This window comes from Argopecten irradians, chromosome 2 (genome assembly GCF_041381155.1).
Source record: "Argopecten irradians isolate NY chromosome 2, Ai_NY, whole genome shotgun sequence".
In the NCBI taxonomy this organism is placed as follows: domain Eukaryota; kingdom Metazoa; phylum Mollusca; class Bivalvia; order Pectinida; family Pectinidae; genus Argopecten; species Argopecten irradians.
The window spans coordinates 59,478,221-59,493,878 of record NC_091135.1 but is presented as its reverse complement, the minus strand read 5'-3'; the positions used below and the strand labels follow the sequence as shown (position 1 = coordinate 59,493,878).

The 15,658-nt window shown below is 34.6% G+C and overlaps 1 protein-coding gene across 2 annotated transcripts in view; it reads right to left on the bottom strand.

Annotated features, from left to right (window-relative positions):
• The window catches only part of LOC138316090 (importin-4-like), a 69,780-nt gene that overhangs the window by 22,109 nt on the left and 32,013 nt on the right, over positions 1-15,658 (bottom strand). For both annotated transcript variants that reach the window (XM_069257584.1, XM_069257585.1), the window contains 7 exons: positions 15,553-15,654; positions 14,475-14,558; positions 13,861-14,004; positions 13,146-13,199; positions 12,752-12,861; positions 6,927-7,035; positions 5,053-5,191 (listed from right to left, as the gene is read on the bottom strand). In XM_069257584.1, coding sequence (XP_069113685.1) covers positions 5,053-5,191; positions 6,927-7,035; positions 12,752-12,861; positions 13,146-13,199; positions 13,861-14,004; positions 14,475-14,558; positions 15,553-15,654 — 742 coding nt within the window. The remainder of the gene's footprint in view (positions 1-5,052; positions 5,192-6,926; positions 7,036-12,751; positions 12,862-13,145; positions 13,200-13,860; positions 14,005-14,474; positions 14,559-15,552; positions 15,655-15,658) is intronic.

Genomic DNA, 15,658 nt, shown 5'->3' with positions numbered 1-15,658 from the left:
CACCTACAACAATACACACGGTATACATTAACACCTACAACAATACACCTACGGTATACATTAACACCTACAACAATACACACGGTATACATTAACACCCTACAACAATACACACGGTATACATTAACACCTACAACAATACACACGGTATACATTAACACCTACAACAATACACACGGTATACATTAACACCTACAACAATACACACGGTATACATTAACACCTACAACAATACACACGGTATACATTAACACCTACAACAATACACACGGTATACATTAACACCTACAACAATACACACGGTATACATTAACACCTACAACAATACACACGGTATACATTAACACCTACAACAATACACACAGTATACATTAACACCTACAACAATACACACGGTATACATTAACACCTACAACAATACACACGGTATACATTAACACCTACAACAATACACACGTTATACATTAACACCTACAACAATACACACAGTATACATTAACACCTACAACAATACACACGGTATACATTAACACCTACAACAATACACACGGTATACATTAACACCTACAACAATACACACGGTATACATTAACACCTACAACAATACACACGGTATACATTAACACCTACAACAATACACACGTTATACATTAACACCTACAACAATACACACAGTATACATTAACACCTACAACAATACACACGGTATACATTAACACCTACAACAATACACACGGTATACATTAACACCTACAACAATACACACTGGTATACATTAACACCTACAACAATACACACGGTATACATTAACACCTACAACAATACACACGTATACATAACACCTACAACAATACACACGGTATACATTAACACCTACAACAATACACACAGTATACATTAACACCTACAACAATACACACGGTATACATTAACACCTACAACAATACACACGGTATACATTAACACCTACAACAATACACACGGTATACATTAACACCTACAACAATACACACGGTATATCATTAACACCTACAACAATACACACAGTATACATTAACACCTACAACAATACACACGGTATACATTAACACCTACAACAATACACACGGTATACATTAACACCTACAACAATACACACGGTATACATTAACACCTACAACAATACACACGGTATACATTAACACCTACAACAATACACACGGTATACATTAACACCTACAACAATACACACGGTATACATTAACACCTACAACAATACACATGGTATACATTAACACCTACAACAATACACACAGTATACATTAACACCTACAACAATACACGGTATACATTAACACCTACAACAATACACACGGTATACATAACACCTACAACAATACACACCATTAACACCTACAACAATACACACGGTATACATTAACACCTACAACAATACACACGGTATACATTAACACCTACAACAATACACACGGTATACATTAACACCTACAACAATACACACAGTATACATTAACACCTACAACAATACACAAGGTATACATTAACACCTACAACAATACACACGGAATACATTAACACCTACAACAATACACACGTTATACATTAACACCTACAACAATACACACAGTATACCATTAACACCTACAACAATACACACGGTATACATTAACACCTACAACAATACACACGGTATACATTAACACCTACAACAATACACATGGTATACATTAACACCTACAACAATACACACGTTATACATTAACACCTACAACAATACACACGTTATACATGAACACCTACAACAATACACACGGTATACATTAACACCTACAACAAAACACACAGTATACATTAACACCTACAACAATACACATGGTATACATTAACACCTACAACAATACACACGTTATACATTAACACCTACAACAATACACACGGTATACATTAACACCTACAACAATACACACGTTATACATTAACACCTACAACAATACACACGGTATACATTAACACCTACAACAATACACACGGTATACATTAACACCTACAACAATACACACGGTATACATTAACACCTACAACAATACACACGTTATACATTAACACCTACAACAATACACACGGTATACATTAACACCTACAACAATACACACGGTATACATTAACACCTACAACAATACACACGGTATACATTAACACCTACAACAATACACATGGTATACATTAACACCTACAACAATACACACGTTATACATTAACACCTACAACAATACACACGGTATACATTAACACCTACAACAATACACATGGTATACATTAACACCTACAACAATAAACACCGTATACATTAACACCTACAACAATACACACTGTATACATTAACACCTACAAAAATACACATGGTATACATTAACACCTACAACAATACACATGGTATACATTAACACCTACAACAATACACATGGTATACATTAACACCTACAACAATACACACAGTATACATTAACACCTACAACAATACACATGGTATACATTAACACCTACAACAATACACACGGTATACATTAACACCTACAACAATACACACGGTATACATTAACACCTACAACAATACACGGTATACATTAACACCTACAACAATACACACGGTATACATTAACACCTACAACAATACACACGGTATACATTAACACCTACAACAATACACACGGTATACATTAACACCTACAACAATACACACAGTATACATTAACACCTACAACAATACATCTCCGTCTTAGTAAACATGTGAATCAATTGCTGTGAATCGGAAGGAAGAACACCGTTCAGACTCCGGCCTATTTAAAATTCACTCTATTTTACAAGTTATTCCAAGCACGGACGTATTGTACGGTTCATGTTGTGAACGCCAGATGCTAATTACTGTAGCTAATGTATTGCCTCAATCTCTTGATTAATCAAATCAATATGACAAAAACAATCAAATCAAGTTAATTGATGTATAGGTATCAGGTCGTAAGTATAAATAAGTGGAAATAACAATGTCTTACTTCTCATTGTAACAGCTCCACCTGACGGCACCATCAAGATAACATCACTAACACTATGACCACATTATCGAGAATGTAGCGACAGTGTGTGAAGCTATAGCCACAGTTCGCTGATGTAGTGATCAACCAAAAATGTTCAAGATATTTTTGCGTAAGCAGTAAATCAATTTTGTTTGAAAGGATCTTGTGAGTTTTCTATTTGTGAAGGGAATTAGATTATGCTATTTGTTGAATTTGAGAAGAAACAGTTACATAATGTAAAACCTATTTGGCCCCTTTTGGTCCCGCCCCTCAGACCCCTGGGTGTCAGTCAGGGAAATGTTGTCAACAAAGTTTAACCATCATTTGACTCAATTCCTATAACAAATGACTAAATAATGCTCAAAAATGTGTTTTTCTTGTATAAACTTTAGTAAACTTGACCGCCTCCCCTGGGGAAAACGTGATACCCCAGAGTCATATAACTCACAATTTTTGTAAAGGACCTTAAGGCCTTTCCATATAGGAAGAGTATTTGATTCTCCATTTCTGGAATTTCAAAAGAACATTTTTGAATTTAAAGTATTTGACCCCTTTTGGCCCGCCTCTCAGGCCCCTGGGGATCAGTCATGGGAAAATTGTTAATAGGATTCAATGGCCACCTCATGCACTTAATTATGACAACATTTGACTCATTTTCTATTACAAATGACCAAATAATGATTAAAAATATGTTTTCCTTATATAAACTTTAGTAAACTTGACTGGGGGAAACTATAATTCACAATTTTCGTAAAGGATTTTAAGACCTTTCCATCTATAATGAGTATTTGATTCCAGCATTTCTAGAATTTCAGAAGATTTTTGAAGTTTTAGCCTATTTGACCCCTTTTGGTCCCACCCCTCAGGCCTCTAGAGGGCTAGGCCATATACAGTCTAAACTTGTTATCTCAAGATTTGAATTAAGTTTGAAGTCCCATGTTTTTTCCTTCTTTGTACATGTATATGTATTTTAAGATCAGATGACTCGAAACTGCGGTTGAGTCAAAGTCAATTCCTGGTCACTAGAATGGATATTCAGCGAAAAAAATAGTTCCTATCTCATTTGATTTCTGTCAAAATTTCAAATTAAAAAAAAAATCAATTACGTTCATATACAATGTATACAAACAATTGAAGTTTACCTGTGGTTTGTCGTAACGCATCATTGGTTTACCGGCATTGCGATTTGAATAAGCAGGCCTATGGAACATACTACAACAATGACTGTTAATTATGAATTATTTAATAATCCTTTCAAGTCTGGCTTCCTGATTAGTGTCACTTTACAATTGTGACTTACTTGTAATAACACACTGCATGCATAAGGCTCGATCAGCGTGACTGATCTTGACCAGAAGCGTGTCTGTTTAACTGGCTTAGATGAGTGAATGTGTGTGTGAGAGCTGGAAAAGGATTGTGTAGTCTGTTACGGTAGGCTCAGTGAAAATAATTGTTTATTTTGCTATGTTATTATTTGGAAATACCTTCTTTTTTTTTTAATGTATTTAAAAATTTCTAAAAAACATCCAAAAACATATAACCAAATGATTTAATACCAACCTTGTAAGGTGGAAAATCATAATAATATGCTGATCATGGTAATAGGCATGTAGCCGGCTGTAATAGTCATAAGATAAGGACTGTTAAAAACCATGTTCTGATCAAACATTACGTTTGAGTCGAATTCCGGATAAGTCGAGTTTTGACTGTAATTCATAATTTTGGTTGACCCTTGGTCATGAACGGTTTCTACAAAATTTCAACGAATTTGGTTCAGTGGTTTTGGAGAAGAAGTCAAAAATATAACATTTTTATCGCCAGATGACTCAACGTACGATGGATGACAAAGAATAAAAAAAGGCGATTAGAATAGGTCACTTGAGACTTTGTTTCAGGTGACCTAAAAAGCTCTGGATATATGCTTAAGTTGTGCATATAAGTTTACAATTCTGTTATTAACAGAAATGAGGTAATAACTAACCAAGGTTTTCAACGAACATTTCCAAAGCGTAGTAGCTTTTCGTAAGGCCTTTGGGATTTTTGTCTGCCTCCAGTGTGGCTCGGCCCAGATATTGGAATAACAAGGGAAGTAACTCTGATGCAAACTTGCTGATTTCAGGCTGAAAGTAAGAGGGAATATCAGACATTAAATTCAGTAATATTATGTGGATCATTTGGAATTTAATGATCTCTATAAGTATGGGTAAATAATTGTTCTCCCTAATTTCTGACCAGGAATTATATATATATATACATAATCCAGTGGTAATACTATTTTAACTCTTTCTGCACCTTGTATTCTTTCCTCCATAATGGAAGTATTATTAGTCTCCCCCCAAACATGCTAAGGTTTGTGTAATTATTCAAAAAGGCTTAGAAATAACCTGATGAATTATTTGAAACTTTTATCAAGATTTTCTGGAGCAAAGGTGCAACAAACTGCCATTTTGTTGATGACTACAACATATGTTTGAGTTATCTTGTTCCTATGCCATAAAAACGATATATATGGTCAATATATAGATACCCTTAACCAATTTTCTTTCACATCTACAAAATTTCGCAGAGTTTTTATTTTGCGGATTTAAAATGGAATGAAGATATTTATCCTCACCTGAATTTTTTTTAAATAATTATCACAAGTGGCCCAGAGGGCCTGTATTGCTCACCTGGTTTGTAATGCCAAGTAATGTTCTAAATACAGGATGATTGCTTCTTTTCTGAAGGAATTTAAAGACTAACCTCTAATTTCCCTATACATTGTCAGACCCTATACATTTTCATACTTCACTCTTTCTGATCCAGGGGGTCCGATAGCCAAAATTTATACAAACTCTGTTTCCCTTCCCCGAAGGATGTTTCAAGCCGAATTAGGTTAGAATCCAGGCAGAACTCTATAACTAGCAGCGATTTAAATGATTTACCTCTATTTCCCCTATTTGGTCCCGCCTCTCCTGCCCTCGGGGTGTCAGAGCCAAAATTTATAAAAAATCTGTTCCTTTCCCCCCAAGGATGTTTCTGGCCAAACTTGGTTTGAATCCATGCAGAAATCTATGACTAGTAGCAATTTAAAAGAATAACCTCTATTTCTGCTATTGGACCACGCCCTTCCTGCCCCCGGGGGGTCTGAGCCAAAATTTATACAATCTCTGTTCCCATTCCCCCAAGAATCAAATTTGATTTGAATCGGTTCAGATGAGCTAAAAACTCTTACAATCAGAAATAGCTAAATTAACCAGACGATTAGTTTAATTTTGAATCCCAACCATAGCATTATGAGTGCTTAGTTTCAGAACAGACGTTGTTTATATGAAAATTGCCAATTTTACCCCTTATGGCCCTGCCCCTCAGGCCCCCAGGGGGCCAGCCCGACCATTTGTACAATTTGAAGTCAGCAGCCCAAGGATGCTTCCAGTCAAATTTTATTAAAATGCCGGACGCCGGGGTATTGCATAAGCTCACATTGGTCCTTTGGACCATCTGAGCTAATAAATTAGAAGACTTAAAATGAAGAAAGAACGTCAATATCAAGTGTCGATTATAGTTGAAAACGGGGAAGAGGAAGCGTAAAATCCAGTCGACTATAATCCACAACGGTGTTAAAAGAGTTAATAGATTTTGGCTCTAAAATATTATGCACCAAAATAGAAATTTGAGCCATTTTAAAGCTAGCTTACTCAATAACAAACAAAATGCTTATTGCCAGCCAAATTAGGATGGTATTTTGCAAATTTGTTTCTCAGCACTCTGAGAAACGCTAACCCAAACTGAAGAAGTTTGTCTAGAAGGGAAGCTAAAATGGAAGTTTGAACCACTGGGCCAACTTGTTCAAAAGTAATCCTACTATTTTCTTACCTGTAAATGTTCTGAAAACTGTCCAAGAGCAAAAAGTGCTGCATTCCTGACTTGTGGTTCTGGATCATTAAGACCTTTGACAACACACTGTAATACTGCCTGCAAGTGTCTGAAATAACAATGGTACGCTAAATGTTATCTTAATTTACATGCATTCGCCTGTTGTCCTTCTTAACATCTTGTTACACACAGGGATTAAACATTATAGTGCACACTCATGCAAGTAGTTATATTTTCAGACCATCAGATTACTCACACGTATTTGTAGAAAGTATAAAAGGCTTTACTTTAGAGTTCCTATACTGTTGTACTTACCCAGGGGACAACTTCAAACAAAATTTGTAATAAGGTGTAGATGTACCTACCCAGGGGACAACTTCAAACAAAATTTGTAATAAGGTGTGGATGTACCTACCCAGGGGACAACTTCAAACAAAATTTGTAATAAGGTGTAGATGTACCTACCCAGGGGACAACTTCAAACAAAATTTGTAATAAGGTGTAGATGTACCTACCCAGGGGACAACTTCAAACAAAATTTGTAATAAGGTGTAGATGTACCTACCCAGGGGACAACTTCAAACAAAATTTGTAATAAGGTGTAGATGTACCTACCCAGGGGACAACTTCAAACAAAATTTGTAATAAGGTGTAGATGTACCTACCTAGGGGACAACTTCAAACAAAATTTGTAATAAGGTGTAGATGTACCTACCCAGGGGACAACTTCAAACAAAATTTGTAATAAGGTGTAGATGTACCTACCCAGGGGACAACTTCAAACAAAATTTGTAATAAGGTGTAGATGTACCTACCCAGGGGACAACTTCAAACAAAATTTGTAATAAGGTGTAGATGTACCTACCCAGGGGACAACTTCAAACAAAATTTGTAATAAGGTGTAGATGTACCTACCCAGGGGACAACTTCAAACAAAATTTGTAATAAGGTGTAGATGTACCTACCCAGGGGACAACTTCAAACAAAATTTGTAATAAGGTGTAGATGTACCTACCCAGGGGACAACTTCAAACAAAATTTGTAATAAGGTGTAGATGTACCTACCCAGGGGACAACTTCAAACAAAATTTGTAATAAGGTGTAGATGTACCTACCCAGGGGACAACTTCAAACAAAATTTGTAATAAGGTGTAGATGTACCTACCCAGGGGACAACTTCAAACAAAATTTGTAATAAGGTGTAGATGTTCCTACCCAGGGGACAACTTCAAACAAAATTTGTAATAAGGTGTAGATGTACCTACCCAGGGGACAACTTCAAACAAAATTTGTAATAAGGTGTAGATGTACCTACCCAGGGGACAACTTCAAACAAAATTTGTAATAAGGTGTAGATGTACCTACCCAGGGGACAACTTCAAACAAAATTTGTAATAAGGTGTAGATGTACCTACCCAGGGGACAACTTCAAACAAAATTTGTAATAAGGTGTAGATGTACCTACCCAGGGGACAACTTCAAACAAAATTTGTAATAAGGTGTAGATGTACCTACCCAGGGGACAACTTCAAACAAAATTTGTAATAAGGTGTAGATGTACCTACCCAGGGGACAACTTCAAACAAAATTTGTAATAAGGTGTAGATGTACCTACCCAGGGGACAACTTCAAACAAAATTTGTAATAAGGTGTAGATGTACCTACCCAGGGGACAACTTCAAACAAAATTTGTAATAAAGTGTAGATGTACCTACCCAGGGGACAACTTCAAACAAAATTTGTAATAAGGTGTAGATGTTCCTACCCAGGGGACAACTTCAAACAAAATTTGTAATAAGGTGTAGATGTACCTACCCAGGGGACAACTTCAAACAAAATTTGTAATAAGGTGTAGATGTACCTACCCAGGGGACAACTTCAAACAAAATTTGTAATAAGGTGTAGATGTACCTACCCAGGGGACAACTTCAAACAAAATTTGTAATAAGGTGTAGATGTACCTACCCAGGGGACAACTTCAAACAAAATTTGTAATTAATAAGGTGTAGATGTACCTACCCAGGGGACAACTTCAAACAAAATTTGTAATAAGGTGTAGATGTACCTACCCAGGGGACAACTTCAAACAAAATTTGTAATAAGGTGTAGATGTACCTACCCAGGGGACAACTTCAAACAAAATTTGTAATAAGGTGTACAATAAACAGTAAACAATTTTGTACTTACTCTCTTTTGTGTGTGATTTACTTTGCAAATTTCCCAATCACAGTAAATAGCAAGTGTTTTTCTATGCAAATGCATATAAACCTCCTTTGATTTAAACATATTTTATTTGCCTTTTTGGTATTTGACAAAAAGGATTGGGCACAAGTTCTTTCAACTTATGGATAAGCCCTCTCCAAACATTCATACAGAATATACATAATAAAGGCTAGTTGCTGCTAAGTACTGAAATATACATAAAGATAGTTTGTTTTAATAAATTTAAATAACAAACTGTGATTGTTGACAGTAGTTTCTCAATGTACTCTTATTCGTTACTTCAACCTTCTTTATATTGATATATATTTGCACTCAATTTTCAAATTCGCAAAAGTTCATTTTCAAGAACTTGTTTTGTAATGGACATCTGCAAAATTTGTTATCTGCAAAAGAAAGTTTGTTTACAGCGAATATCCAGCCTCCATATCAAATCAGGTTGTGACAAGACAGACACAAATAAAACTAGAACTATCGCCAGAGTGGATGACTAATATCCCCCACTGCACAAATTTAGTAATAACTTCTTTAACAGGGGACATTGCAGAACCCTTTATGTCAGGGTTCTGTGTACCTCAAGTAGTTTAGGAGGAGTTCGCTGGACAAAGATATGTCTACAGGCAGACAGACAGACAGAAGGACAACCTGATTTCAGTAAACCCCTCCTTAAATTGGTTGCAGGGGGGGGGGTATAACTATACCTCTATCCTTTTTGATGTGGTGATGCTTCAGTCTAACCAATATACGTCAGTACTAACAAGCTGTAAACTTGTAATTCTTTGTAGCAGACATACTTATTAGTACTAACAAGCTGTAAACATGTAATTCTTTGTAGCACACATACTTATTTGTACGTATACTAACAAGCTGTAAACATGTAATTCTTTGTAGCAGACATACCTATTAGTACTAACAAGCTTTAAACTTTTAATTCTTTGTAGCACACAAAATTATTAGTACTAACAAGCTGTAAACTTGTAACTCTTTGTAGCAGACAAACTTATTAGTACTAACAAGCTGTAAACTTGTAATTCTTTGTAGCAGACATACCTATTAGTACTAACAAGCTGTAAACATGTAATTCTTTGTAGCACACATACTTATTAGTACTAACAAGCTGTAAACATGTAATTCTTTGTAGCAGACAAAATTATTAGTACTAACAAGCTGTAAACTTGTAACTCTTTGTAGCAGACAAACTTATTAGTACTAACAAGCTGTAAACTTGTAATTCTTTGTAGCAGACAAACTTATTAGTACTAACAAGCTGTAAACATGTAATTCTTTGTAGCACACATACTTATTAGTACTAACAAGCTGTAAACATGTAATTCTTTGTAGCACACATACTTATTAGTACTAACAAGCTGTAAACATGTAATTCTTTGTAGCAGACAAACTTATTAGTACTAACAAGCTGTAAACTTGTAATTCTTTGTAGCCAAATACTAATTAGTACTAACAAGCTGTAAACATGTAATTCTTTGTAACAGACAAAATTATTAGTACTAACAAGCTGTAAACTTGTAACTCTTTGTAGCAGACATACTTATTAGTACTAACAAGCTGTAAAATGTAATTCTTTGTAGCACACATACTTATTAGTACTAACAAGCTGTAAACATGTAATTCTTTGTAGCAGACAAAATTATTAGTACTAACAAGCTGTAAACTTGTAATTCTTTGTAGCAGACAAACTTATTAGTACTAACAAGCTGTAAACTTGTAACTCTTTGTAGCAGACATACTTATTAGTACTAACAAGCTGTAAACATGTAATTCTTTGTAGCAGACAAAATTATTAGTACTAACAAGCTGTAAACATGTAATTCTTTGTAGCAGACAAAATTATTAGTACTAACAAGCTGTAAACTTGTAACTCTTTGTAGCAGACAAACTTATTAGTACTAACAAGCTGTAAACATGTAATTCTTTGTAGCAAACATACTTATTAGTACTAACAAGCTGTAAACATGTAATTCTTTGTAGCACACATACTTATTAGTACTAACAAGCTGTAAACATGTAATTCTTTGTAGCAGACAAACTTATTAGTACTAACAAGCTGTAAACTTGTAATTCTTTGTAGCCAAATACTAATTAGTACTAACAAGCTGTAAACATGTAATTCTTTGTAGCAGACAAAATTATTAGTACTAACGAGCTGTAAACTTGTAATTCTTTGTAGCAGACAAACTTATTAGTACTAACAAGCTGTAAACTTGTAATTCTTTGTAGCCAAATACTAATTAGTACTAACAAGCTGTAAACATGTAATTCTTTGTAGCAGACAAAATTATTAGTACTAACAAGCTTTAAACTTTTAATTCTTTGTAGCACACATACTTATTTGTACTAACAAGCTGTAAACATGTAATTCTTTGTAGCAGACAAAATTATTAGTACTAACAAGCTTTAAACTTTTAATTCTTTGTAGCACACATACTTATTAGTACTAACAAGCTGTAAACATGTAATTCTTTGTAGCACACATACTTATTAGTACTAACAAGCTGTAAACATGTAATTCTTTGTAGCAGACATACTTATTAGTACTAACAAGCTGTAAACATGTAATTCTTTGTAGCAGACAAAATTATTAGTACTAACAAGCTTTAAACTTTTAATTCTTTGTAGCAGACATACCTATTAGTACTATAAGCTGTAAACTTGTAATTCTTTGTAGCAGACATACCTATTAGTACTAACAAGCTGTAAACATGTAATTCTTTGTAGCACACATACTTATTAGTACTTAACAAGCTGTAAACATGTAATTCTTTGTAGCAGACAAAATTATTAGTACTAACAAGCTGTAAACTTGTAACTCTTTGTAGCAGACAAACTTATTAGTACTAACAAGCTGTAAACTTGTAATTCTTTGTAGCAGACAAACTTATTAGTACTAACAAGCTGTAAACATGTAATTCTTTGTAGCAGACATACTTATTAGTACTAACAAGCTGTAAACTTGTAATTCTTTGTAGCAGACAAAATTATTAGTACTAACAAGCTGTAAACATGTAATTCTTTGTAGCACACATACTTATTAGTACTAACAAGCTGTAAATATGTAATTCTTTGTAGCACACATAATTATTAGTACTAACAAGCTGTAAACATGTAATGCTTTGTAGCACACATACTTATTAGTACTAACAAGCTGTAAACATGTAATTCTTTGTAACAGACATACTTATTAGTACGTATACTAACAAGCTGTAAACTTGTAATTCTTTGTAGCACACGTACTTATTAGTACTAACAAGCTGTAAACATGTAATTCTTTGTAGCAGACATACTTATTAGTACTAACAAGCTGTAAACATGTAATTCTTTGTAGCACACATACTTATTATTAGTACTAACAAGCTGTAAACATGTAATTCTTTGTAGCAGACATACTTATTAGTACTAACAAGCTGTAAACATGTAATTCTTTGTAGCACACATACTTATTAGTACTAACAAGCTGTAAACATGTAATTCTTTGTAGCAGACATACTTATTAGTACTAACAAGCTGTAAACTTGTAATTCTTTGTAACAGACAAACTTATTAGTACTAACAAGCTGTAAAAATGTAATGCTTTGTAACACACATACTTATTAGTGATGTAGTCAGCACACCCCTCAGCTACTACAGCCAAAGCCAGGTAAGAAGCCCTCCTGTGTAAGGCCGTCTCACTTAACACTGCAGGCTCCACTATCTTCATCTGGAGAGACAAACAAAGCTGTTACAGTACATATCATTAATCATCAATCTATTGCTTACTACATTATACTATTGAACAAGATATACTTCATCAAAATTTAAAACCCAGGTACGTAAACAAATTAACACATACTTTCAGCATAACAAAGCATCATTTGTTAAATAGGGAGCCTTGATTTAGTAATGTTTTTTTTTAATTTCCTATGAGTGAAAATGGTTATTCAAAGGAAGTCAACAAAGAAAATGGCAATGTTTTGTGATTTTTGAGATTGTCAGGTAACTCACCAGATTTGGGATTAACTTGTCAGGAGGAAGATGGAGAGCCATTGTATCAATCACCTGTCAAACCAAGATCATTAAAGGTGTTCAGGGCTCAATCAAAATACGACTTGTGTAAACTTACCTGGTTTTAAAGATGCTCCACCGCTGACAAATGGTAATTTTTCACTATCCTAACCAGCAGCAGACGATTTAGTATCTTTTTTTTCAGTTACAAAACTTACTTAAACATGAATTATTGTTCAAATGATAAATATCAGTACTTCATTCCATTTAGGACAAGTGTCATGGAGTATTTTTTGTGATGCATTTTTTTAATATATTTTTATATTAAAGTAAAATAGGAAGCTAAAACTTTTCAATGGTGGTAATGGTGTAAAAGTAAGTTACTTTTTTATAACTCTAGGAAAATACTAATTCAGCTGCTCCTGTTTTTAAAGAAAAAAAAATTCCTCAGTAGTGTAGCATCTTTAAACTCGTACATGACGTACATTTTAACTTGTTTTCTCAAACCCATTTTAAGTATCAAAATTAAAATGGGGACCTCAACAACTTTCATAATTAAAATATTTGCTAGTTCTGGAGGCAATACATCAATTTATCAACACTGTAATGCCATTAGTCAATCCTAAAGAAAGTCTGAGTGTGCATCATTTATATTACAGATTATCACTATCAGGTCTCTACTCGTCAGCGATACTGAGAACTATGAGAACCTCACCTGGGGTCCAAAGACTGATGGTTTCTGTGCCTCTGCATCATCTACAAATTCATCCTCATCTTCTTCCTCCTCTTCAGATCCAGCACACATCACCGGGAAAACCACATTTAGGACAGGATCTACTAACTTCTGTTTCAGAAAAGCCTATTGGAACAATCATAGGAAAAACCACATTTAGTAAGGGATCTACTAACTTCTGTTTCAGTAAAGCCTATTGGAACAATCATAGGAAAAACCACATTTAGTAAGGGATCTACTAACTTCTGTTTCAGAAAAGCCTACTGGAACAATCATAGGAAAAACCACATTTAGTAAGGGATCTACAAACTTCTGTTTCAGAAAAGCCTATTGGAACAATCATAGGAAAAACCACATTTAGTAAGTGGTCTACTAAATACTAACTGTTTCAGAAAAGCCTACTGGAACAATTGCAGGGAAAACCACATCAGATGAACAAATGTTGAATACTGAAGCTATTTAATACTTTTTCAAAGTTAATCATTTCATGATCAGTCGGGCTTATTTTACCTGCATCAAACGGCAGCTGGCTTTTAGTGTTTAGTCAATTATTCCTACATGAAAATGAGATGAATAAAATAAATAGTTAATGTTACCTTCTTCTTAAGCTTGACAAATGATGCTATAAAGGACATGGCCTTCACTCGAACATTGTCCCCTAACGAAGATGTCCCAGCAATCTGAAATGGAAGCATTTTGTGAAATATTACTTCATTTCTTACCAAACTTAGAAGCACCTCTAAGCTTTCGTTTGTTTGGTTTTATGTCCTTTTAACAGCCAAAGTCATTTAAAGATATCCAGGTTTAAGAGGTCAAAGAACCTGGTAAACCCGAGAAAAACCTTTGACCTGTATGTGGTCAGTACCTGGCAACTGTTCCACATGAGATTCTAACTCAAAACATAGAGGTGGCGGCTTGTAATCTTGCAATAACAGAGCTAAATCTATAACTATCAACTTTATTATTATTATATCAATGGATGTGTTATACAGAAAAACCTGTCTTAGGAACCACCTCTGTATAAAGACAACCTGCTCAATCAGAACACTTTATTGGAATTCCAAATAATCAATTTCAACAAAATTTGGCCTGTGTATTAAGATCACTGGTCTATATTGACCATTTTTCTTTGATGCTTTGGCTGTCATTATAGATGAGCTTGAGTTTACTTTAGTTAAATTCTCAAGTTCATGAGACTGAAAGTATGAAAGACAAGATCTAATTGTGACGGGTGCCATCACTTAAAGTTCCCCCAATCTCCACAGAGCCTGATTTGACATGAGTGACAAACAATTAGATTTGTTTTTTGCATAATTATGGTATGTTTCACTTTAAAAATTTAAAATATGATTTAAACTATATATTGAAACCGATTCCAAAGCGGTCCAGTAGTTAAATATCTATTAAGAAGTTCAATTTTGAACAATGAAAGGCTGTGGCGGCCATCTTGGATGCTGGTTGGAAAAAATGAAACCAGTGGACACATCTGCAGGTCACCAGAAATGACCTCCAAAATTTCATGGCGATCTGACTTTTAGTTTTTAAGAAAATGGTCAGACAACGGTCGTCGGAAAAAGAAGAACCAGAAGAAGAATAAGAAACGGAGCAAACACAGTAAGTTCCCCACTCCGTTGGGGGAACATAAAAATCAAACTTATTTCTGATGTAAAATACCTCCAGCGAGAAGTCGACTACGGTTTTCATGTACGGCACAATGATGTTCACCTCACATTCCAGCATCTCATCAAACACCTCAAGTACTTCACAAGCTTTCTCCTGT